The sequence below is a fragment of the Zingiber officinale genome, chromosome 5A (genome assembly GCF_018446385.1).
Source record: "Zingiber officinale cultivar Zhangliang chromosome 5A, Zo_v1.1, whole genome shotgun sequence".
In the NCBI taxonomy this organism is placed as follows: domain Eukaryota; kingdom Viridiplantae; phylum Streptophyta; class Magnoliopsida; order Zingiberales; family Zingiberaceae; genus Zingiber; species Zingiber officinale.
Genome location: NC_055994.1, coordinates 128,551,166 through 128,577,388, shown reverse-complemented (window position 1 = coordinate 128,577,388; position 26,223 = coordinate 128,551,166). Strand labels below are relative to the sequence as shown.

At 44.3% G+C, this 26,223-nt stretch overlaps 3 protein-coding genes across 4 annotated transcripts; 2 read left to right on the top strand and 1 right to left on the bottom strand.

Moving 5' to 3' along the window:
- Positions 1-1,223: 1,223 nt before the first annotated feature.
- On the top strand, positions 1,224-8,526 carry LOC121981713. Its single transcript, XM_042534387.1, has 8 exons — positions 1,224-1,644; positions 1,741-1,881; positions 3,078-3,305; positions 4,538-4,745; positions 5,744-5,880; positions 6,683-6,763; positions 7,827-7,893; positions 7,995-8,526. The coding sequence occupies exons 1-8, from the start codon at positions 1,301-1,303 to the stop codon at positions 8,289-8,291; spliced, it is 1,503 nt and encodes a 500-aa protein (XP_042390321.1). The 5' UTR covers positions 1,224-1,300; the 3' UTR covers positions 8,292-8,526.
- Positions 8,527-8,824: 298 nt separating this feature from the next.
- LOC121981714 (RING-H2 finger protein ATL52-like) lies at positions 8,825-10,211 on the top strand. Its single transcript, XM_042534388.1, has one exon. The coding sequence runs from the start codon at positions 8,871-8,873 to the stop codon at positions 9,969-9,971; it is 1,101 nt and encodes a 366-aa protein (XP_042390322.1). The 5' UTR covers positions 8,825-8,870; the 3' UTR covers positions 9,972-10,211.
- Positions 10,212-10,641: 430 nt separating this feature from the next.
- On the bottom strand, positions 10,642-11,902 carry LOC121983230 (protein SOSEKI 2-like). Of its 2 annotated transcripts, XR_006112431.1 has the most exons (4): positions 11,593-11,902; positions 11,400-11,512; positions 10,770-11,316; positions 10,642-10,707 (listed from the first exon to the last, which is right to left on the bottom strand). XR_006112431.1 is itself a non-coding variant. In XM_042536184.1 (3 exons), exons 1-3 carry the CDS (start codon positions 11,850-11,852, stop codon positions 11,060-11,062), a joined length of 630 nt encoding a protein of 209 aa, XP_042392118.1. In that variant the 5' UTR covers positions 11,853-11,902; the 3' UTR covers positions 10,655-11,059. The 2 variants fall into 2 exon arrangements, 1 of the variants encoding a protein (XP_042392118.1); XM_042536184.1 differs by having other exon boundaries at positions 10,655-11,316.
- Positions 11,903-26,223: the final 14,321 nt, after the last annotated feature.

Genomic DNA, 26,223 nt, shown 5'->3' with positions numbered 1-26,223 from the left:
AAAAAGTAAAACTCCCCCCTTGACCGTATTTGCAAAACGCACTCTAAAGTTACATAAATTTTTATTAAAATCTCACAGGATCCTAAGTTCGATAAAAAGACGATTACTTGATAAAATTTGTTTTCTATGTTTGTGTCGCCATTATATATATATATATATATATATATATATATATATATATATATATTTAAAAAAAATTATTAGTAAGTAGTTATAAAAATGAATTTAATTGGGTTACTTAGGGTAATATATTATTTAAATACAGATGTCCTTTAGTCAAATATTATATAACTCGTTTGACTTAAATAAAGTGTAGTTCAAAGTTTGGTACATATATATATTTTTTAAAGTTAGTTGTTTATCTAAGTTTAATCATAGTTAGAGGGTGTTTGGTTAAACTTATTAAAAATAATTTATAAACTGTATATTTTAGGAGTTTATAAGTTATTAGATCTTATTTTAAAAATAAGTTGTTAAAATGTTTGTGTGAACTTATTATAACCAACTTAAAGATATTGATGTGTTTGGTATTATAAGATCTTTTTATTAATAAAATTATTAAAAAGGGTATAATATTATTAATAGAGGGTTTTGATATTTTTATTAATAGAGGGTTTTGGGTGAATTTCTGTACCGGGAAAGAGAAAATTAGAAAGAGGCGTTGGCCGAGAAGATGACACAACGTTGGAAGAAAAGTCGACAGAGATAAAAAGATATTAGGCTTATAAATATTTATGGAGGATAAGATGGAGATTTATGAAATTATATAAGGATATTTTAGAGAAACAAAATATTAAAATAAGATCTTTTTTAAAAAAAATAGGATCTTCCATATTTTTTTAAAAACAGCTTATAAGTTACAAAATAATTTATTTTGATAACTTATAAGCTGTTTAAAAAAAAATTACCAAATAAATTTAAAAAATTTATAAACTCCAAAACAACTTATAAACTATTTTAGAGAACTTATAAGCTCAGCTAAACACTCTCTTAATTGGTATCTTATTTCATTGAGTTAGGTGTTTCTATAAGCTGTAACAAATAGGCGTTTCTATAATACAATGATAAAATATTTAAAGAAATAATTAAAAAAAATCAAAATATAAGTGTCTATGAGGGTGCTTAAGCTATCTTAAATTTCAGGCAAATTAAAAGGGCGCTCTTTATTTGAGTTTTTATCAAATATGATCCATCCGATCTTGGAATTTAAATTATTAACATTTTTTTTTAAACACTTTCGTTTCCTCTGGTTGTACCGGTACAGTGCGCCGCGGACCCGCGTAGCGCCTGGTCTGCACCTATGGCTCACTTCTCCAACGGGGGCATCGGAGCCTCCGCCCCCTCTTCGCCGGCGAAGGTACGGATGCCCAACGGAGCCGGCTTGCAAAAGGATGTAAGAGAAGGTGTCATCTCCAGACCTGATCCACCCGAAGAGGCTGAAACCCCGCCCTCTGGTCCTCCTTCACTCCGGTCTCTCTCCTCTGCTCTCCCTCAGCTGCCGGAGAAGGATTCGAAATGGATCCTTCGGTTGGTAGAGGCCTCTGCCAAGGGTTTCGCCATAGGCGCCGGCCTGAAGGGTGGGCTTGCACTGTTCTCCGTTCTAGTGCGGCTGAGGAGCCGCAGATCTGTGAAATTTTCGTCGAGGTCTGGTCGGATTACTTTTCACTGATTCTACTACGTGAAAACGCATCTCGATTATGCTGGCGCTTGATTTTTTTTTGTTATTGTTGCTGTTTTCAGAAAGGCGGGATCTTTTACGAACGAGGAGGCCGTGGTGCTGGCTTTGAAGGAAACTTTGAGATATGGCTTGTTTCTGGGGACTTTTGCAGGAACATATGTTTCGGTTGACGAGATTATTGCTTCATTTGGTGGGCGACAAAGGTGGGTGTGTTGGAATTGGTTCGGTGCGTAGCTATGTTATTTCTGAACGGTCGATGGGTCTTTTTAGGACATCTTTATCCTGTAATGGATCCTCGTTCTGGTTGTTGTGCCTATGCCTTCTGTCAAATACATGCATTTTCATTTGTGCTAGTGTGATCTGCCATCTTCGCTGTTACCTGATACAAATACAAGTATGCTGGATTCGTTTCATATTTGTTTGTATTAATCCCTGTCTTTGGTTACATGGACAATGGTTTTAATATAGGCCCAATGACTCTTGCTATGGGCACATGCAATTCATTGTCTACTCCAAATACCCTTCTTCTGTATTATAAGAATCTGCTGTTTGTGATTTTGATATAAGCAAAATCACAAGATCAGAAAGTTCAAAATTAGGGTTGAGCAAGCAAAGGTTAACCTAGTGAAGCCCTAAGTTTTCATTGTTCAGGGAGAGTCAATGAAAGCAGCATTAGTCTTGTTGGAGGAGGGGTACATCACATACTGAAATATTGCTCATCCGAACAGCAAAATAGTGAACTGAACTATGATACTAAGACTAACCCTTTGCACTCTGTAACTATCGTTTGACATTCCTGTTAGAAATACAGTCCTGAAACCTGTACTGTAATACTAAGACTTATGAATACTGCACTACTATATCTAACCATTTATTTTCTATTCGAAAAGACATCTAACATTTACACTTTTTATTTCCTTGCCTAACTAGCCTAGATTTTTTTCTTGTTTTTGATTAATATGCTGTTTGTTTAACATTTTATTTGCCAACCCCACTGTGGTTTAATAGCTAAGGGATCACATGGTGCATCTGTTAATAAGATATGCTCCCATACAATTCATTGATCCATTTAACTCTCTATGTGATTTCTGTGGAGAGTTTCTCACATAAAGACTGACAGAGGAAACAGAAAGATAAGTCGCTCTAGATGGTCACATACATGCACTGTTAACTATTGGAAGTTACCAAAATCAGAATTCCTGTGAAATTAATATCCCAGGTTAAATTAGTTGTGGAAGCAAGCTGTTGCATGATGCTTGTGCTTTGTTAAACTCAGATTCTGGTTGTCTGTGCTATGGCAGTTCATGCAATTGAATGTTGCATCATGTAAGGGAGTCAAAAGTAATATATTTTGTGAAACCTACAATGATGATATATATTCTTTTTTGTTTTGGTTCAGAACTTCAGGTTGGAGATCCCTACTAGCAGGCCTGATTGCAGGCCCATCAATGCTTTTGACAGGGCCAAAGACACAACACACTAGCTTGGCTATATACATTCTTATGCGCGCCACAGTACTGGCATCACGTTGTGGGATTAAGAGTCAACGATTTGGCGGTGTTTGTAAACCATTGACTTGGTCACATGGTGATGTATTTCTCATGTGTCTTGCCTCGTCTCAGATCCTGTATGTTCATTCATATGGAATGCATTCATTTTCATTTATCTATAACATTTTGGATTGGGTAGATTTTTATGCTTAATTCAATCTAGACTACCCATTTTGCTATGGCGGTTGTAAATAATTGGCAAATTATCGTCCAAGACAGAGATACATCATCACCATTTGTTAGATGAGTTGATTAAAACACATACAAGATACATAAGAATTCATGGACACTGATGATTGATGGCCTGAAATCCCTTAAATGCTACCAACTTTGTTTTTATCCAAGTCAAACACAAACCCCTTTTTATTGATTGTTCTTTTTTACACAATGGGCGGCTTTCACTCATTGGTGTCCACTTGATAATTTATCATTCTCTATCTATCTAAGGGGTGATTCCTCTGCCCAGCTTTTTGATAACTACTAGGTAAAGGAAAGTATGTGATGGCACTAATTTTGCTAATGTTAAATATCCAATGCCTGAATGAAAACAATTCCAAGAAGGCATTAGTTCTTAATAATGCCACATTCTGATGATTGATGTCCTGAAACCCGTTCATGTTAATATCTACTAGCTTTGTTTTATCCAAATCAAACACAAAGCATTTTTTATTGATTGTTCTTTTTTACACAATCTAATGCTTTCACTTATTGTAGATTGCTTGAAAATTTGTCATTCTTTACCTATCTAAGTGGCAATTCTTATGTCCCGCCTTTTGAATATCTACTAGTTAAAGGAAAGTCTGTGATGATGCTAATTTCAAGGATGCATTAGTCCTTACCAATGCCACATTCCATTGATTTATTTTTCTTTAAAAAAATTTATTCTTTAACTTGTTGGCATTTTTCCCCTCCTAAAAATTACTTGTTTTATAGTGAATGTTTTGCTAAATGCGAATTACTCTATGCAAGCTTAAAATAGAAGCTGAAACATTATGTTCTTTCTCACTCTTATGTCATTCCACAATAATGACTGCTTTTGTGTTTGTTTTCTTTTATTCCTTGTCTGGATTGTTGAAGTCAGATTAGTAATCATGTTTCTTCTCATCTCGCATTGAGATTTTCTTCTGAGGACAATATCTTCTTTTTCTATTAGCTTAAAATGTGGTTGTAGTTTACTCTATAATTCATTTGAGTTTTGGAAGCTCTGCTTATATTCTGAAGCAAGACAGCTTACCCTCTTCATCTTTTTTTTTCTATTAGCTTAAAATGTGGTTATAGTTTACTCTATAATTCATCTGAGTTTTGGCAGCTCTGCTTACATTCTGAAGCAAGACAGCTTACCCTCTTCATACAAGTCATTCCTTAATAAGCATGGTGGAAAGGATGCTCTAATTCTGCAGGGTGTTAGCGAGATTGCATCCAATATGCCTTTTTCGAACTTAGAAGGGATTGAGAAGTATTATAAGTCTATTGGTGTTGATGTGAAACTAGATCCTAACATGAAAGTTCCATGTTCAGTATGTAACTATTCTCTTTTCCTTTTGTGGTTTATTTAATAGGAAACCAAAATTCAATATTCAATTTCAGTAATTTTGATTTTTCATCACTGCATGTGATCTTGTAACCAAATCAGATACAAATTAAAAATAGGCCATCTTTTCCCAGCAATACTTTCCACTTATTGATGTAATTTTGTGTGGTTTGGACTATATTTTATATCGGGTATTCATGTTTATTTAATGAGGCATTTTTGTGGTTTACACAATATTGATAAAATAGGGCTTTATACCTGCTCTTAAATATGCAACTTCTGGATCACAGTACACACTTTTACTATTTGTAAGTTTCACTTCATAGAGCAAGGTCGTACATGTGGTGAGGGTATGCATTATTAAATTATCATATTAACTCAGTATACTCGTATAAGAAGAATATTGAAGCTATTTAACACTAGGAAACATCATCTTCTTTATTGTTGCAATAAGGAGAAAATAAAAGGTGGCTAGACGATAGAAATAACCATGAGGAAGGACAAAAAGAAAAAATGAATGAAGAATTGAGAAGACAAGAAGAATCATGAAATTGCATATGGATAATTTTTTTTTCCAAATGAGTTAAAGTTTTTTTTACCTCTCCATAACAAATTGCATGCATATTATAGCTGATCCACTGATTAACTCAAGTTTCTGATTCAAATCCAGAAAGTTGTGGTCATCTTGATTATCATATTGGTTTTTATATGGAATCTCAACTCTCTCCATGGTTCAAGAATAAGAAAATTCTTTATATCCGTGAGGCTGATCTTTCAATTCTTTTTTCAAATCCCTCTATGCTATGCCTTTTGATTTCAACTCTCTATTTTTGGTTGTCGTCTATAGATGTCTCGTTATTTGGGGGATTATTGGATTCATTTGTGCTCAATAAGCTTCAAAAGAAATTCCCTTGTTCATTTATACTGCTGACTATGAATGTTAAATACAGCCATATTATTTGTTTCTTTTGATAATTTTTGCAGATTGTGCATGACAATCAATCTTGTGCTGGACATTTTATAAAATTCCTTTTCCAAGAATATGGAAGAGCAGTTCCAGTTTATTTGCCAGTTTACTTGGTTCCTGCACTGATTGTTCATCGCCAGGGTCTTTTGAAAATGTACTGAGAATAAGCCTAGACTGCTTATGATGATTCTTTTTTTCTCAATTTACATTTGCTATCAGATTATCTCAAAAAGAAAAATCTTTTCTGCTTCCTGAATTTGTGAGTCTCTAATGCACATAAACTTTTCGTGTGTATTTGTTATGTTCATTTTTTTGGTGAAGGGTGGAAGTAACTTGTCCGGATAATTTAGAAGAATATCCACCTACCTTGTGACCATCATAAAGTATCATCTTTACATGTAATTTTTGTTTGTTAAACAAAGTTATGCTCAATGGTACTGATTGGATAAAAACTGGAACACCTAATTTTGACAATTTAAACCTGGACATTTTTTTGCTCTTATTTCTGATTTCTAGTTTCAACTAGTTTTGAGTATTTGGAGATGATGGCCCAGAACCATGTTGCTTGCTTTTTTAAAAATCAATGCAAAGTTTTGTGCACTTGTAAGCATATAATTATTAACAATATGAGCGTCAATTCCTTCAATTAATCTCTCTGGAGTAGGTAAATGTCCAGCATTCAATATCAGTATAGCATGTTCATTCTCCACCTTACATTGTCTAAGGTTTTGTGATTTTTTTCCTTTCCTCTAATATGACGAATTCCGCTATGCAACAACTACTAATCCTCAGAGCAGCTCTATTTTGCTTTTGTTGTCATTCTTTGCATTGCAGGACTCATGTTGTTCACCTTTTTTCATAAAGTTGGTCTTTTTTGGCATATCTGATACTTGGTCCTGAAATCCAACTAGATGTTTATTATGATTGTTATACTTACTCTCTTCTGTATCATGCAGGCACTACAAGATTTTGGGTAAGAGTCTGTTGGGGACTGCAAGATCTAGCTTGTTCCTTTCTGTATATTGTGCATCAGCCTGGTTAGCTCTTGCTTTCTTCTGCATAGGCTAATTATACAACAATACCAGGTTTATATGCCAAAACAACTTCTCTATCCAATATTTTCCCAAGGACTAGCCTAGATATTTGGCATAAGATTTACTGGTCTGTTTGTTTGATATAAAATATTTTCCTCATTTTCAAGTGGTTGTTGCAAATTTGTAGAAGATTCTCATCAACCAAAAATTCTCTGTTGGTTGATGGAGCAAAAAATAAAATGACTTCCACTCGAAATGAAAGGAAGTTATTTTCCCCCATCATGTGAGCTTCAATTACCCATCCAGCATGAGGTTTGGATGCCATTGTCCCCTCCATCCTAACCGCCCACACCCTTGCTGCCCCAACCATCACCCCCTCCTCTGGAAAATCCTGCTACACCTTCACCTTGGCCTCCTTTTTCTAGTAGTCTTTGGCTCCCCTCCTGCAAGAAGGATTAGAGAAAAGGGAGGACCTCATTCTCGCATATCCGAAACTGTCAATTGCTTGTCCACTTGTCCCAGAAGGTGATGGTGACAATGGTAACAATAAAGAGGAAGTGAGCTACATCAGATAGTATGTGGGATGGAAGTACTACCACCAATATGGAGGTGGATGACCACTGTGCCATCGGATCCTCCAAATGTAGTCCTGTGTCAATCAATATCCTATGTGATATGCTACCCCCTCCCCTCCCTTAGGTGCACTTCCATTTGCTGTTAGAACTCCTCAAGGAGGATCATGGAAGTGGCTCTTCGATTTGCTGGAGATATAGTGTAGCATCATCAGTAGAACAACCACCGTAGAAATATTTTCTCTATAAAAATTTTCTTCAAAACATATTTTCCACATACAAGTAATTTCCAGCTCACAAATAGGTCCTAATCTTTTCTTTGGCAGCAAAAAGTGAAACTGTCATCTTGGTGGCCCCTCTAGGGTGCTCCCCCTAGCAAAAAGTGAAACTTTTTTCAGTTTCAAACTGGAATTTCCTCATTTCTACATTCTCCTCTTAGTCATATTATTTCAGTTCACAATTTATCATTCCCTAATGGAGTCCATATTTTGCAGGGCTTGGACCTGCCTGCTCTTCAGAATTCTGCAAAGATGCAACATACCAATGGTCGCTATGGGGACTGTATGTTTTCCTTTTTCTCGTGCTTTCCCCCAAAATTTAAGGGTTTTGATTGTTAAACTCTAGTCAATCACAGTTCCTTTTTTCCCCCCGATCAATGACAGTTTCCTACTGGTCTTGCGTTGCTGATCGAGAAGAAGAGCCGAAGGATTGAGATTTCTCTGTATTGCCTAGCTCGAGCCATCGAAAGCTTCTCCACTTGTTTGGCTGATGCCGGACTACTCCCTCAAGCATCCAAGTTGAAGCGAGCCGATGTCGTCGTCTTTAGTTTAGCTACAGCCATCATCATGCACTGCTACGCGCAAGAAAGAGAGGTGTTTCGCTCAAAGTACTTGAATGTGCTCGACTGGGTCTTCGGCGTGCCCACATCATCCGACGATGAAGATCGCAAGAAATCCTGAATGACCGGAACGTCACTAGTCCATCCTTTACAAGGAAAACAAAGCAGAGTGTGGAGTCGTCGTAATTGACATCGTAGCAGAGCAGTTCTTCGAGAGAAAAATGTCGTTTCAAATCATTGGAACATTGTATTCTTTTGATTACTTTCTATTTGATAAACATCTAATTTTGTTTCTATAAGTTTGTCGCTGTTACTCATGTCTATATCATGATTTGAATGGAATTAAATTTTATCGACGGATCAACAGTCCTGAAGCCGCTTAATCACCGTGACACTTTATGAGATGGATACAACTCGCATCGAATTAGATCAACCGTCACCCTCACGCATTAAATGGTTTTAATCGATCTTGGTGTGGACCCCATCGCTTGGCGTAAATCAACTCCATTTTCCGGTTCGGTTCAGTCCGGCCTTTTTTTCTTAATTTGTCGTCCCCAATTTTCCACCTACACCTTGATCCCATCGCCTGGCGGCTGTTTCTGGAGGCTTCCACAGTGGGCTCCAGCGGTCAGAGAGAATGTGGGTACAAGGGAATGGTTAAGAAGTTATCTAGGGGTAGGAGGACCTCGCGGCCATTACGATGGCCTCCCGCCGACCAAGTCGCCGCCTCCTCTACGAGACGCCCGGCGACTCGTTCCCACACCCGCAAGATTACTCGCTTACTACTCCGTCCGTTCCTTTTCCTCCTCCTCCTCCGTCTCCTATCTTTTCCCAGGAACCCACCACCATACGCCTCCACCGCTCCAGCTCCCTCCTTCCCGCCCTCCCCGTCGCCGCCGCTTCCGTCGCCGCCGCCGCCGCAATCATGATCATTTTCACTTTATTCCTAATCCGCCTCCGCCGCCGACGCCGTGCTGGCGCCGCCTCGCCGCTCGGGGACGACTATGGCGGAGACGGCGAAGAAGTGGTGCATCACGTGTGGTACATACGCACCGTCGGCCTGGATGAGTCCGCCATCGAGTCAATCACAGCGTGGGCCTACAAGTCCGGGGATGGCGTCCTCGGATCCTCCGCCACCGGCTGCTCAGTGTGCCTCTCGGAGTTTCGCGACGGGGAACTCGTTCGCCTCCTCCCAAAGTGCGATCACGCCTTCCACCTCGGTTGTATCGACACATGGCTACGATCTCACGTCAATTGCCCCCTTTGCCGAGCTCCAATCGTTGCTCCAAGCTCCGTCACCGCGGATTGCGTTCCTGGAACAAGCACTACTGCTCTGCCCTCCTCTTCTTTCCCCCCACCTGAACCCGGCCCCAATACTATCACCTCAGCGGACAATGATCAGATGGGCAGCCGGCAAACTGAGCTTGGTCCTGGTGCCTCAGAAGAGGAATTTGAAGCTGAAAGATTGGAACTTGCAGCTAGAACTCGAGCTGTACCAGTCCCCATCTTAAGCGCCGAGTTGAAAATGCCTATTGACATCGGGGAAGACGGATTCCAGCCCATCGGCAGATCGTTCTCCATGGATTCAATTTCTCTGGAGTTGGAGAATCTCAGGAACTTCAACAACAAGAAAAAACACACCTTAGAGGAAGATTCGAATGCTCCATCTACAACCAGGGCAAAGCATGCTTGCTATGCCAATTCCTTCCGCAAGGAAATGGGTAGATCCTTAGCAAGCGCCAGCGAGAGGTTCATCTTCTCAGTAAACGGGAGACCTCGGAACTCAGTTTGTTCACAGTAATGGCAGCAAAATGTACCAGTAAAGAATCCTTCCAAGTCATAAAAATGACAACTTTCTTAGACATGTTTGGTTCTCGGCAAGTCGAGAGCTACTTTTGGTGTAATTTGTGTTTATAGATGCAGAACCTTGGAGCGACAAGCTGTCACTCGTGCTGCATCAGTTCTAGTCAATCATGTGGATGCATATTTGTGTTTTCTGATTAGTTTTACAAATGTTCTTAATATATATTCAGCTTACAAAGATCCTTATGTTGTAAGTAGTATGATCCAAATCAATAGTATTGTGATTTTGTTGATCAATATCCCTAACTACTGTTTAGGAAGAGATGAAAGAAAATTTTGCTTTCATCCTCGATGTTCTTCATTTCTTGCTTAGTTTAATTTAGATATATTCAAAGACGACAATAGGTATTCAACTTAGTTTAATTTAGATGTACTCGAGGACAATATTATATTTATATTAAATAGAAAGTGGAAAGATAGAAGTAGAACAACAAAGAATATTAGTTAGTAAAAAATAATCTCCATGAGAAGCAGAAGAGAAGACAACAGAGACCTCACTTGCAAGGTAGGGCATCCAAGCTTCTGCTCTGCTTCCCCTCTCGTGTCACTGTTGCTTCACAGAGGACTTCCTCCTCCCAGGGATGCACTTCCCTCTCACACCCTCTCCTCCTCCTCCTCCTCCTCCTCCTTCCTCCGCCTGTAACTTCCTTTCTTCAAACCTAGCTTTTGAGCTCCTGCTCACAGAAGAAGAGTAAGCGCATATTGAGCAATAAATGCTGAAAATTCGTAGAGTAACCTTTCTTCGTTGCAGGAGGAAGATTTCTTGAGAGAAGGATGGACGATGCTCCTCCTCCTGAGGCTCTCCTTTTCCTCCACCAGGCGGTGACGTAACCGGGCGATTTCCAGCGCGCGCCGGCTCAGCTCCTCCTCCTCTTCCACGACCGTCTCCACGACCGTCGTCCGTCTCACGGCTACTCCGCCGCCGATCCTGCTTCCTTTCATTGCTGCTGACCCGCAGGCGATGATCTGCAGCAGCACCGAGCCTCGAGCCAGGGACGGTTGGTGGTCAGCCTTCTCGATCCGCTGTCAGGTGTTCCCGCCGCCGGGCTTGTCGGAGGAGGTCGTGGACGGCGGAGAAAACGAGTCGTCGAGCGGCAGCTCGGTCCGAGCCCCGACTCGCTCGATCTCCTCCGTCGACACGCCGCGGGAGCACTTGCTGTGCCTCGTGATCTCCTCTTCCGCCGCCATCAATGCCGCCTCCTCTTCCAATTCCAAGTGAGGCCTGTCGGAGACCGGGAGTGGCTTTTGCCGCCTTCCGCCGACAGGAACGTGGCGGAAATTTTCTACCGCGCGCATAAACAAGCTAAGCTAACTCTCTCCCTATAAATCAAGAAACTCGTAGTCTGGAGAAAGATTCAAAACTAACCATAAGCACCAGGGATGATCTCGGAGCCCTTGAGGACGTACTCGACGCCGTCAGTCGGGTAAATAACGTCGTCCTCGGCAAAGTCATTCCACACGTATCCATTCTTGGAGCTCCTTAATTATATAGTTTTCCATGATCAATCAAACACAAGAAACAGAATTAACAAATATGCGAATCGATAACTAGTACCTACCTCTTGCAAGACCATGAGAAGTGAGAAGGCATGGCTTCTCCTCGAAGAAGAGTGAGTCTTTCCATCACATCTCTGAGGCGAAGTTGGAGGTAAGGAAGCTCAATGAAGTGGGGGTGCTCCAACTGGCCGTTCCGGCTGAGGTAGTAGACGACCTGAACCTTCCTCAGTGGCCTCTCCAATCTCTGCTGCTGCTGATATGAGTTACTAGGCCTCCTCCCTCTCCCGCCTCCATCTCCATTACTCTCCATCTCCAACAACATTGAACTCCTTCACGAGCTCGATGTCTCGAACTTTCGAAGCTTGAACAAGCCAGTCCATGTGGACGTTGGTGATCAAGACGCAAGAAAGAGGCTAAAACATCTCAAATGATAATTGAGTTCCTATTCCTGGTGTGATTTGCATGAGAATTAGTAAAAAGAGCCATATAATCTGAATAAGATATGAGCTCTGAAATTGGACCCAAGTTGAGAAGATTAGTTGATATGACGGTCAAAGTAAAGAAGAGATTAGCATTCGGAGCTAGCATGATCGTATAGTTGGCCGGGTAGTCTAGCTGATCGGATCTTTTGTTCGATCAAATTCCGAGTCCTCCCGACTCGATTGAAGTCTAAGTCCTCTCGACTAAATGGGGAAGTGAGTCCTCCTGGTTCGATAGGGAACCGAGTCCTCCTGGCTCGATGGGGAACCAAATCTTCTTGGCTCGATGGGGATTGAGTCTTCCTAGCTCAATGGAGAACCGAGTCCTTCTACCTCGATGGAGAACTGAGTCCTCTTGGCTCGATGGAGAATCGAGTCCTTCTGGCTCAATGGAGAACCAAGTCCTCGGTCTAATCGAAGCTTCTAGACATATGATCTGACCGGACTACTTGTTCCATCAGATGTCGAGTCTCCGAGTTGGTCAACCTTCTGTAGACGACTCAACTCGTCCAAAGGCAATGTCTAACTAGACAATATATAAGACTCAGTCAGCCCACCGTTGAAGTGTTATGATTAGTAGCTTCTCGACCTAACGAACCCAATATTTTTTTTTGACGTTTTGTGTAACCATTGTCAGAGAATCAAGGGAATATTCCTTGTACGACCCGTACGGTGCAAGCTTCCACCTTGTAAACGCAGAGGTGGCAGACCTAATTTAGGAAAGATTGAGGTGTGTCAAATTGATTGGTTCTATTTTAGAAATACATTAATATTCGTTGAGAGAGAAAAATAATAATATATAAGGGATCTCCATTTACAGGCGCAGGTAAATTTTGCTATCAGAGTTTACTATTTATCATTCCTGTTTTTCATTATTTCCTTCGCCCTCAATCTAACTTGAGCGTCGGAGTACCTGTGCCAAAGACCCTTCCTTGGCCCGGTCACTAATGTTTTCTTCCTCCTTTGTTCTTCTTTGACACGTAGGCTCGATCGTGACACCAAGTTCCTCCTGCTCGAAGTCTTCTCATGGTCAACTTCAACGCCACCTCGCCAACTCATCATTTTCCCTGATTTTAGACAGGATTAGATTTGGCGCAGTCCGTGGGAACTTTGCCTGTTTCTAAAATGCGAAGATAGAAGAAGTTGGACGGTTCACAATATTTACCTTATCGCAAGAGTACCTGAAGTTGCTCCTTGTCGCCAAGGCACAAAAGATAGCGCAACAATAGCAAGCTACCGAACACCCTTTGCTAAACAACCCAACGTTCTCAGTGGCAGGACCTCACACTGAGTGGAGGACCAGGGCAGAAGGGTCGATGGAGTTTCCCCCGGTCCCTCCTCTGGCCAGTTTCAAACAAGTACTTGTACAACCGATCAATTTTCTTCTCGTGCCCCTATCTCCGATCGCATACCACAGAGCATTGTTTCGCATGCCTCTCGATGACATGGGGCATCCGAAGAGGCCCTAAGGATCATCCTCGAGAGATGCACATGCTCGGGATATGTGGAAAGGAAAGGCTCCAATCCCTAGTAGCTCCCTCGAACGACTGAGTATGTCATTCTCTCGTGAAATATTGGAGGATAAATTGTCATCTCATTTTTGACCCCTTGCAATTGGAGAGTATGGAGGTGCAACAGACCCGGAGGACTATTTGCTCAAGTTTAAAAATACAGCCAACCTCTATCAATACACGGATGACGTCTAGTGTTGAGTGTTCTTGGCTACTCTCTCGGGTTTCGTTCAAAGATGGTTCAACCAACTTCGGCTGACTCCATATGTAGCTTCAAGGATTTTCAAAACACGTTCCTCCACCACTTCACCAGCAGTCGTCGGTACCATAAAACCACACTAAGTTTATTCGCCCTCAAGAAAGTGTTGGTGCGATCGACTTATGTTTGATTGGTACAATCATGGTTTTGATGTGTGTGTCAAAGAGTTTAAGTTAGAATTTCATATTGGTTTGATATGTGTGTTTGAGTCGTGCAGGACTTGGTGAAAAACACATGAGGAACTTGGTGTGGACAAGTTTAGGAAGCTCATCCAAGTGCTCTGATCCTTGAGTTGGTTAAGGATGATATGAAAGACATCCGAGGGACCGTCGGACGAGGAGCAATGGAGTGAAGACGAAGGAAGTGGACTTCAAGGCAACGTGAAGGATGACACGGAGAGGAGTCGCGGGCTCGGGTGCATCTGAGAGACGAAGGATGAGGAAGAGGGCTTCAAAGGGAGACTCCGGAAAGGATGAGTGTGAGTGTGTAACCGGGACCAGTCGACTGATGGAAGTGGCAGTCGACTGGTCCAGTCGATTGAGCAGTCGACTGGGAGCGAGCAGAAGCATTCTGTTCGCTCAGCCAGCAGTAACCAGTCGATTAACACTTTCACCAATCGACTGGTAAGTGACCATTAGCGATCGTTAGCAGAAACCCTAATTCTGCCAAGTAGCCGTTAGTTGTGTCCAATGGTTGCACCAGTTGATTGATGGAAGTGCCAGTCGACTAGTGCGTAGGAAATGAGTTGTCTTATAATAAATTCTTTCCTCTCTATATATTGGAGGCTTGGGGGTATTGAAGGAGGTTACTAATTGATACGGTGCATGATAGTGGGGTCGGACAGCGGACGTGGTCGGAAGTCAAGTCCATGGGGTGGTCAGAAGTCAAGCTCACGAGGCAGTCAAAAGTCAAGCTCACGTGACGATCAGAAGTCAAGCTTACATGGTGGTCAAAAGTCTGACCTACGTGGAGGTCAAAAGTCCAGTCTACATGGGATTCAAAGGGCCAGGTTACAGGTTGGTCCCGGTCGGGCACAAGTGGCCTTCTGGAGTTAGGCCTACATGTCAAGTAGGAACTCAGAAGGTAGGACCTACAGGTCAAGACTCATAGACTTGTGACATAGGATATACGGACCAAAGCGTACAGGTCGGGATATGCAAACCAAGGATTACAGGTCAGGACTTATAGACTTGCGACACAGGATACACGGACCAAAGCGTACAGGTTGGGATATGCAGACCAAGGATTACAGGGCATGACTTATAGACTTACGGCATAAGATACACGGACCAAAGCGTACAGGTCGGAATATGCAAACCAAGGATTACAGGTCAGGATATGCGGATCAAAGCGTACAGGTCGGGATATGCAAACCAAATATTACAGGTCAGGACTTATAGACTTGCGGCACAGGATACACGGGCCAAAGCGTATAGGTCAGGATATGCAAACCAAATATTACAGGTCAGGACTTATAGACTTGCGGCACAGGATATACGGACCAAAGCGTACAAGTCAGGATATGCAAACCAAGGATTACAAGTCAGGATATGTGGATCAAAGCGTACAGGCCGAGATATGCAAATCAAGGATTACAGGTCAGGACTTATAGATTTACGGAATAGGACACACGGACCAAGGCATATAGGTCGGAACACACAAACCAAGGCTTTTAGAGCAGGATATTCGGACCAAAGACATACAGGTCGAGATGTGGACTAAGACTTGTAGGTCGGGATCTACAGGACAAGATAAGCAGAATAGGATACGCGGACCAAAGACATATAGGTCAGGATATGTGGACGAAGGCTTACAGGTCAGGATAAGATACAGAACAGAGCCGTGTATATGGGGCGAGACTTAAGGAACGATAAGCAAAGGTCTCGATTGGCAGGGCGGTAGGCGCAGATCTGGGTCTACTGAGATAGACCGAATAGCAAATGCAAGGCGGGATGTACGGATCTGGATTTGTTGGACAACAAACACAAGTCGAGGAATGCCCCAGGAAATGCAGGTCTGGGCCTACAGGTCAAGATTTGTAGGCACGAAGACCCAATCTAAGGTTAACAGACTAGAACAAACATGCACTACACGACAATCAAGCCAGAGAATCGTAACAACCTGTCAGAGAATAATCACCACATGTCAGGGAATATGCTAACGGTCTGTGGCTCGTCGTTGCCTCCTGATCCTTCCTCAGACCTATAGAAAGATGCCATGTGTCATTCACCGCCAGACAAATCCTGACACTCGTCAGATTCCAGAAGCACCCACTGCCATATAAAAAGGGAGGCTTTGTCCCTACGCAGGTATGCTCACTCGTCTTTTACTTTTCATCCTTTCACTATGCTTCTAGGAAAAAAGTACCTGACTTGAGCGTCGGAGGGCCTGACTCGGGGACTTTTTCCCTGGTTCTTGGTCTCTTACGTAGAGGCGGCTTGTCTGAGTGTGTGCAGAGCCCTCGCGTCATTGTTCTCATCATCCCCCCCCCCCCCCCCCCCCCGGTCATTCGCTCGTGAGAACCCTTCTAGTAAGTGCCAGAGCAACCAGGCATTTTGGCGACTTTCCGTCAGCACTAGCGACAGCACAGCCAGCCTTTGTCCGACTCAACTTCCGGACAGGATCACATTTGGCGTCGTCTGTGGGAACACAGCTACCTGCTCTGGAACGTGAAGATGGAGGATTTTGGAAGAATCAACGTGACCATGGAAGTGGGAGAATACGAACTCTTCAAAGAAGCCAAGAAGCGGACAGTTGCCTCGGGAAAGCGTGTTACTGTAGTACGAGGCGTTTGAGGTCTTCGCACGTTTTCTCACTCTCTTTCCTTCGCCTGGGTTTGCCAAAGTTTGGGGGGTGAACCCTGTTAGGGAGCCAGCTCGGGGCACTAAACTATCAAAGGCCTCGGGCAGGGGTACTAACCGGAGGACCATCGTGGTCGAAACAGATCCAGGGTAAGGGAGCAAGAAACAAAGAATTCTCAAGATAAAGATAGCGACCTGGAGATTTCCTAAGCTTAAGTAATATCAGATAACAGTAGACCGAGGGATTTCCTGAGCTTAAATAACTTCAAATAAAAGCAAATATGGAATGTCTACACATTAAAAGGTTTTACAACATAACTGGGGATATGTAGGAGGTACATCACTGGGGGGGGGGGGGGCGAGGGTACAGGAAGAGTCAGGAAGTCGTCATCAGCGATAAAGGATGGGAAGACTTCGTCAGGAAGTTCTCGCATCAGGCGATCCCTGTCCAGGAAGTCATCTGAGGGGTCAGAGCGAAGAAATCCTTGTTCAAACAACTGGCGCACATCACCCACACCCCCGTAGCAGAGCATCAGATCGATGAGATCGCCTATCTTCTTCTGGAAGAGTGGAGACTTAACGTAAGAAATTCTATAGGCTCTAAGGTGATCGTTTTCGCCTGACCTATATTCCACCAGCTCTACCTTTACTTTGTCTGCAGCTGTCAGAGCCAGCGCATTCTCCTGCTTAAGGGTAGAAGCCTTCGCCTGGACTTTGAGAAGATCCGCCTGGAGGGACTTGATGGTGGCCTGGTCAATGTCCCACTTAGCCTTCAAAGCCTTTTCCTGATCAGCGCTGGCAGCCAGGTCTGCTCGAATGACTCCCAGGTCTTTCTGCAAGGCTGTATTAGACTCCCGAAGCGCCTTTAGGTTTGCAAAGATAGTGGCCAGCTCTGACTCTTTTTCCTCCAGTTCGGTCGCCAGCTGATGACGGGGCTGCCCCTCTGAGTTCAGTTTGGAATCGCTGGTCTTCATGGCCGCTTGCAGCTCCGTTATCTTTTCAGAAGACGTCTGAGCCAGATTCCTCGCAGATTGAGCGGGCTCCCCTACTGTGTGAAGATAAGAGTCCAAAGGATCGTCCGCAGTCAGAGGGTTGAATAAATCGCGGGGAGTCAGGGGCAGCTCCGATTCTCCGACCCGAGCCCTTAGTGACTCGTTCTCTTTCAGTAGCTCGGCGGCGAACTGGGTCAGGCTAAGGCTCACGAAGCAAGCCTGCCTGACAAGAAAAGGGAAGTCAGAAATAATGTCAGATAGTCAGGACAGGAAAATGAAGACTCACTAATATAATATGTTGTGAAGTCAGATCCAGCCCTCCCCACTGGGAGCCTCCTCAGAACTGTTCATTAGCTAACCTCCATGAGGTGGTTAAGGTCCCATGAAGTTGAACTTGGCTGCGAAGAGGAGAAGTGCCACCCATAGTTGCTGAACCCCCTACTGAATCCTGCCTGAGCACAGAGGGCAGGCTCCAGGAGGCTGTGAAATCATATTTTCTCTTGCTGGGTTGTGCCCTGGTACGAGCAGATGAAGGGGAGGAGGCGACATGAGCTATGGAAGGGGTTGCAGAACTCCCAGGCTGGTCTCCGATAGAGGGGCCGACCCGCTCAGGAGCTAAGACCCGGATAGGTGTGGGTGCGGGGACTTCGGCTGCCGGAGGAGATTCCTGGACGGGGGCTCTTGCTGGTTGTGCCCGGACTTTGGGGACCTTGGAGGACGCTAGCCCGAGTGGAGGAAGTGCAGGAGAAGACTAAACGGAAGGCGTGACTCTTTTGTGCTTACGCTGGAGGCATAAGCGCTTATCTGGGGGTGGAGAAGAAGCCTGCTCTTCCTCGATTGGTTCCAGAGCTATGGAGTCAGTCTCAGGAGGGGCAGCGACTAGAAGGAGTTGAGTGGAGGACTCTGAAGGATCCTCCGCTGTGTCATGTGAGGAAATAGTTGAGGGAACGACGAAGCCTCTTATGATTTCCTCGCCCATGGCCTTCAAAACATTGCTGGACAGTTTGCTTGATTCAAGCGAATAAGCCCGGAACATAGTAGCCTCTACAAAGCAAGAAGAAAATACCTCAGTTAGTGAAGACTAGCGGGAGGAAAAGCAACATCTTACCAAACGTCACTCCTATAGTTGCAGGGACTGGGCTGAGTCCAAAAAAGTACAAAAAGCCTTCTCGCAATATTATAGACAGGAGAAGGCGGACTCCCTTTATTTTATCTGAAGATGTATGGCAGACGGGGGCTCTTGCTGGTTGCACCCGGACTTTGGGGACCTTGGAGGATGCTTGCCCGAGTGGAGGAAGTGCAGGAGAAGACTAAACGGAAGGCGTGACTCTTTTGTGCTTATGCTGGAGGCATAAGCGCTTATCTGGGGGTGGAGAAGGAGCCTGCTCTTCCTCGATTTGTTCCAGAGCTATGGAGCCAGTCTCAGGAGGGGCAGCGACCAGAAGGAGTTGAGTGGAGGACTCTAAAGGATCCTCCGCTGTGTCATGTGAGGAAGTAGTTGAGGGAACGATGAAGCCTCTTATGATTTCCTCGCCCATGGCCTTCAAAACATTGCTGGACAGTTTGCTTGATTCACGCGAATAAGCTCGGAACATAGTAGCCTCTACAAAGCAAGAAGAAAATACCTCAGTTAGCGAAGACTAGCGGGAGGAAAAGCAACATCTTACCAAACGTCGCTCCTATAGTTGTAGGGATTGGGCTGAGTCCAAAAAGTACAAAAAGCCTTTTCGCAATATTATAGACAGGAGAAGGCGGGCTCCCTTTATTTTCTCTGAAGATGTATGGCAGACAGTTTGATGCTTGTGCTCTGGTAATTGAAAAGGTGAGGGAAGGCTAGAACGCCAGTTGGTCGGCCAGGATACCAGTCTGATGAAGAAGAAGCGGGCCTTCCAACCCTTATTGGAAGAGGGCATATCAGGGAAGAATTTACACCTGGCCCTAGATTGCACCATGAACACGCCAGGCTCGGATCATTTTAGAGAATAGAAGTGGTGGAAGAGTTGTGCGGTTAAAGGAACCTGGTATACCCTACAAAGGATGATCATGCCAGAGATAACACGAATAACATTGGGAGCAAACTGTGAAAGGGGAATACTAAAATATTCACTCAAGGAAGAGAAAATTGGATGAAGAGGAAAGCGGAGACCTCCCAAAAGTTGGTCCTTAAAGAAATCTACAAAGCCTTGGGGAGGGGAAGAAGGGTGTCCATCCGGTCGGGGAGCTCGTAGTTGATAGTCTTCAGTAAGGTGCAAGTTAGTACGGATCTGAAACAAGTCGCTATCACCAAGTCTGAAATATAATACGAATACCAGAGTACCTCATTACCTTCAGCCATGAGGGAACTGGGGGAGATGAAGAGGAGAAGAAGTGTTCACAAGAAACAAACACAGAAGGAAGACTTAGTAGGAGGAGGAAAAAGAAGTGGGAGAGTCGAAAGCAGCACGAACGATGAGAAGAAGACGGCGGACAACCTTTAGGATTTATAAATCCAACCCCTAAGAAGTATCGAAAGGAGGGAAGGTATAATAATTTGAGTCGTCGGATCTAGGGTCGCGTGCCAAAAGACGTTGATCAGCGATAGTAGCAAGAAAGGTTTGTGGGGCATGCGTCACTCCCCTATGAAAGGTATTAAAAAGATATTAATGATGGACGTGACAAGCAAATCATGAAAAGAGATTTTCATACGACATCATTTCGATGTAGGAAGGCATACGTCAGAAGGAAAGATGGTCATGAGGTTACCTTGGGAAAAACAAAGAAAAGCCATACGTCAGGATTATGAGACCACCTCGGGAAAGAGGAGGGGAAATAAAGAGAAGCAAGAAGTTAAATTTGGCGCTCATTAAGATTTTAGTAAACAAATAACTTATCTGATTAAAGTTTGCATGAGCTATTTACAGGAAATGTCCCGAGTAGCGCACAATTGGTCAGACACCTAAAATGCGACACCAGAGCGAGAATTTTGGGGATAATCCCCAGGCTAGCCCCCAAATATCAAAGTCGATTCCTGTATCAACCCCCAAAGAACTTTTCAACAACTTTCCAGGTCGGGTCCCAGACTCTCGCCCTATTGCAAGTTATAAGTGAGCACGCTCTCACACCTAACGACCTTTCCAGGTCAGTGCCGTAGACTCTGGCCCAGTGTGAGTTATAAGTGAGCATACTCTCACGCCCAACGATCTTTCCAGGTCGATGTCCCAAACTCTCGCCTCAGTGCGAGTTATAAGTGAGCATGCTCTCAGGCCAAATGACCTTCCAGGTCGGGTCCCAGACTCTCACCTCAGTGCAAGTTATAAGTGAGCATGCTCTCACGCCCGACGACCTTCTAGGTCGGTGTCCCAGACTCTCGCCCCAGTACGAGTTATAAGTGAGCATACTCTCACGCCCAACGACCTTCTAGGTCGGTGTCCTAGACTCTCACTCCAGTGCAAGTTATAAGTGAGCATGCTCTCACGTCCAATGACCTTTCCAGGTCGGTGTCCTAGACTCTCGCCCTAGTGTGAGTTATAAGTGAGCATGCTCTCACGCCCAACGACCTTCCAGGTCGGGTCTCAGACTCTCGCCCCAGTGCGAGTATAAGTGAGCATGCTCTCACGCCCAACGACCTTTCCAGGTTGGTGTCCCAGACTCTCGCCTCAGTGCAAGTTATAAGTGAACATGCTCTCACACCCAACGACCTTCCAGGCTGGGTCCCAGACTCTCACTCCAGTGCGAGTTATAAGTGAGCATGCTTTCACGCCCAACGACCTTCCAGGTTGGGTCCCAGACTCTCACCCTAGTGCGAGTTATAAGTGAGTATGCTCTCACGCCCAACGACCCTTCCAGGTCATGCCCCAGACTCTCGCCCCAGTATGAGTTATAAGTAAGCATGCTCTCACGCCCAACGACCTTTCCAGGTCGGTGTCCCAGACTCTCGCCCCAGTGCGAGTTATAAGTGAGCATGCTCTCACGCCCAACGACCTTCCAGGTCGGGTCCCAGACTCTCGTCCTAGTGCGAGTTATAAGTGAGCATGCTCTCACGCCCAATGACCTTCCAGGTCGGGTCCCAGACTCTCACCCCAATGCGAGTTATAAGTGAGCCTGTCCTCATGACTAACGATTTTCTAGGTCAGTATTTCCTACTCTTGCCTCAATGTGAAGCCGCGAGGTATACTTTCACGCTCAACAGATCTGCAGCCATACTTCTATTGCCAATATGAGATGCAAACAGGCGGGTCCGTATGAACCACGACTTCCCACCCCTTTATGGTAAGAAAAAGGTGTGGTAAGTAAATTGTCCTTTCTAAATTATCTTTTCTAGCAAATTCTTTTGGGGGCATGCGCATATGGAACATGATAATAGGAAAGACAAGGAAATACAGACCTACACTCTAACAGGCAGATAATGCAGAAAACCAGGTTTATTTAATAAGAGTTGGGCAACATTTGTCAAGGGTTCACACTATTACAAGAACAAGATGCATGGTTCTTCATTAGATGAGCCTGCGCTTGAGCCAGTTCTTCCTTGATGCGTTGGATGTTGCTTTGCAGATGGGTGATGGTTTCATCTTTGATCTGGTTTTCTTCTTGCAGGAGGGTTACAATATCCTCATGCTTCAGTTTCAGATAAGCAATAAAATGAGTCTGACTCCTCAAGTTTGAATGAGCCTTATGCTTGAGAGCTACCTCGGCTCGAGTTCTGGATTTAGCCGCTAGCCAGAGTTCTTCCATTTCCTGACGGAGAGAGGATTGAAGATCCCTACTCTGCATCATTTCAAGCAGAGCCTCATCTCTGTGAGTTAGCAACTGGGTCAAATGAGCGAGTTGATGGCGTAGAGAAGATACCTCATCTGATTCCATGAGTACAAAGGAGGGGAGCCTGAGGAAAGTGAAGGCAACAATATACGCGACACCTCTTTTAAAGGAGGGGAATGTGAAGAGCTAACTTCGAAACATGTGAAGATATTTGGGAAATAGTGGGACATTTATGGGAAAATAGCAGGATCAAGGATAACGGAATAAACGCACAGGCAATAAAGACTCACTTAGGAAGGGTGATAAATTCTGAGTGGGATAACGGGAAAAGGGTCAACAACCAAAGAGACACAAATTCCAGGTCAGGTAAGAACGAGACTTGGGTCTAGTCAGTCGGACTGGAATCTCCTTCGACTAGACTTGAGAGGGAGGCTTGTGATACGGTACATGATAGTGGGGTCGGACAGTGGACGTGGTCGGAAGTCAAGCCCACGGGGCGGTCAGAAGTCAAGCCCACGAGGCAATCAAAAGTCAAGCTCACGTGGTAGTCAGAAGTCAAGCCTACGTAGTGGTCAAAAGTCCAGCTTACGTGGAGGTCAAAAGTCTGGCCTACGTGGGATTTAAAGGGCCAGGTTACAGGTTGGTCCTGGTCGGGCATAAGTGGCCTTCCGGAGTTAGGCCTACATGTCAAGTAGGAACTCAGAAGGTAGGACCTACAGGTCAGACTTATAGACTTGCGACACAGGATACACGGACCAAAGCATACAGGTCGGGATATGCAAACCAAGGATTGCAGGTCAGGACTTATAGACTTGCGACACAGAATACAAGGACCAAAGCATACAGGTCAGGATATGCAAACCAAGTGTTGGTGCAACATCCCTCAGGTCAAGGTTGACCAAGCTTGAGTCTTGGTTTGGGTTTCGATGTTTGACAATGCAAGGTTGATTGAAGAAGAGTCAAGTAGGTCAAGGATGACCGGATACTTGACTGGGAAGTCCTAACTGGGATGTTTAGGCAGAAGGAAAGACCTAGTGAGTGAAGCTAGGCAGGAGAAAAATCCTGGTGAGTGAAGCCAGGTGAAAGACCTAGTGAGTGAAGCTAGGCAGGAGGAAAATCCTGGTGAGTGAAGCCAGGTGAAAGACCTAGTAAGTGAAGCTAGGCAGGAGGAAAATCCTGGTGAGTGAAGCCAGGTGAAAGACCTAGTGAGTGAAGCTAGGCAATTGGGAAGTCCTAGTGACTGAAGCTAGGCAGGAGGAAAATCCTGGTGAGTGAAGCCAGGTGAAAGACCTAGTGAGTGAAGCTAGGCAATTGGGAAAGTCCTGGTGAGTGAAGCCAGGCAAGAGAAATCCAGATGGGTCAAGGTTGACCAGACATCTGGTGAGAGTCCAAGTAGGTCAAAGGGATTGACCAGATACTTGGCACGAAGAGAAAAGTCCAAGTGGGTCAAAGGGATTGACCGGACACTTGGTGGGGAGTCCTGGCAGGTCAAGGGAGTGACCAGATGCTAGACATGATATACCAATAGGTCAAGGTTGACCGAATATTGGATTGAGAGGCTTGGGACTTGGTTTTGGGCAAAAAACCAAGAGTTGGATCGATCAGTGGATCGATCCAGGAGATGGATCGATCAATGGATCGATCCAGGCCTTTCCCAGCGAACAGAGAGCCTCTGGATCGATCCAGAGGTCCCAATCGATCAGCCGATCGATTGGGACGCTGCTGGTTCGCGCGATAAGCGCTGGATCGATCCGTGGATCGATCCAGGCGTTTTCTCCAGAGCACAGAGGCGCTCTGGATCGATCTGTGGATCGATCCAAAGCCTCCCCGATCGATTGGGAGTTTTCGAATCGATCGGGATCCGACCATTGCGTCGTATTTGAGCTGCAGGCGTGCGATGACTGCGGTATCTCTTCAACGATTCATTTCAGATCTTCACCAGCTTCTTCACAGCTCTTCTCAAGGTCGAGATCGCCAGTTCTTGAAGTCTCTTGGAGGTTCTTCCAAGTCAAGAGGCGGATCAAAGCAAGAAGAAGAAACTAGGGTTAGGGTTTTTACTCTCATTGTAAGCTTGTATTTCATTACCTTTCCCTTTCTTCTTGTATTGAGTCTTGTAGGGCTTCTCCGCCCTTGGTAGTTACCATAAAGGAGAGTTTTATTAGTGGAGGGTGTGTGTGTAGGTGTGGATCCTTGGACTAGTCACCTCTTGTGAGGTGGATACCAAGTAAACCAACCTTGTTAGCGTTGTGTGGTTTGTTTCTGTATTTTCCGCTGCGCATCTTTGAAGAAACAAGCAACGCCGAGCAACGAGCACGCGAAGAGCTATTCACCCCCCCTCTAGCTACTTTTCGGTCCCAACAAGTGGTATCAGAGCGAGGCCGCTCTTCACCGGAATCATCGTCGGAAGGGTCAAGCATAACAAGAAGAGCTAGAGGGTGAAGAAGTTGAAGCAAAATTGTCAAAGTCAAAGAAATTCAAAAGCTCAACTTCTACAATGGAATTCCGAGATGGGCTCGGATTCGACACGAGGGTGGCTCCACCATACACTTCCACGAGCTTCGATTCTTGGAAATCAAGAATCGAAAATTTTCTTATGATGGAGATAGAGCAATGGTTTGCTCTTATGGAAGGCTTCAAGACTCCAACAAACTCAAAGGGCAAAGTTCTCAAGAGGAGCAAGTGGAGCCAAGAGCAAGTCCAAAGGTGCGAGGCCAATGACAAAGTGACCAAGCTTTTGGTCAATTTATTGCCAAGCACCATCCTTTGCAAAATTGGAGAATTTGAAGATGCAAAGGAATTATGGAGTAAATTGGCCAAGCTTCATGAAGAGATCCCCTCCACTGTACAAGAGCAAGAAGAATCCAGAGAGGGTGACTCTTTGGAGCAAGACCAAGAGGAGGACTCCGAGGTTGAGAGATGCTCAACCTCCGAAGAAGAAGTCCAAGAAGAAGCTTCATCTTCAAGGGAGTGCAATGAAGAGAACAAGGAGGGAGCATACTTCTTGTTCCATGTACAAGATGATGAAGCCTCCACCTCTAGGATTGAGGGGGAGTGTAGATCAATGAACCCGGAGCAAGAAGAGACCTCCACATCTGAGTCAAGTGAAGAAGAAGAAGATGGTGCCACCTCCAAAATTCAAGAAATATCAAATGGAGGAGCAAGTGTCATCCCTACACAAGAAGGTATAAATGTTTCAATTAAAAATAAAAATCATATAATATGTTTTGAGTGTAGGGAAAGTGGGCACTACAAGAGAAAGTGTCCCAACTTGGCCAAGAAGAAGGGTCAAGTGACACAAAAGGGCAAGGAGAAGCACCAACACCCGGGACAAAGAAGAGCAAGGAGCACATTGTGTGCTTCTTGTGTCAACAAAAAGGGCATTACCGAAGTCAATGCCCCAAGGGGAAGAAGATGGTCAAGGCTCAAGGAGGCACTAGTCAAGGGGGAGCCTCCAAGGTAAAGAAGAAGGTAACATTTATTGAGCCTACCCCTTTACGTTATGGTAAAAAGCATGATAGTTTTAATTTTTATCATTTTAATGCAATTTACCATAAGAATAGAAAGCATGAGGGTATTAAGGAAAAGCATGTGGCCCTACATGCCAAGACTACCCAACCTAAGGTTAGGAAGGTAGATAGACATTTGGGCAAGAATACTAAGGATAATAGATACAAGCCCAAGAATAAAAATGCTCATGGATCAAATGAAAAATCAAATACTAAGGACTTAGTGAGGGAAAATCAAGTCTTGAGGTCAAGACTTGATAAATTAGAAAAGACCCTAAAAAGATTGGAAAATATCCTATTAGGGCAAAATGAGCATAACCTAGGTTTAGGGGTACAAAAGCCATCAAATGACCATAGAGGTTTGGGATACAAAACCAAAGCAAAAAATGATGTGCCTAGTTATCATAGGGT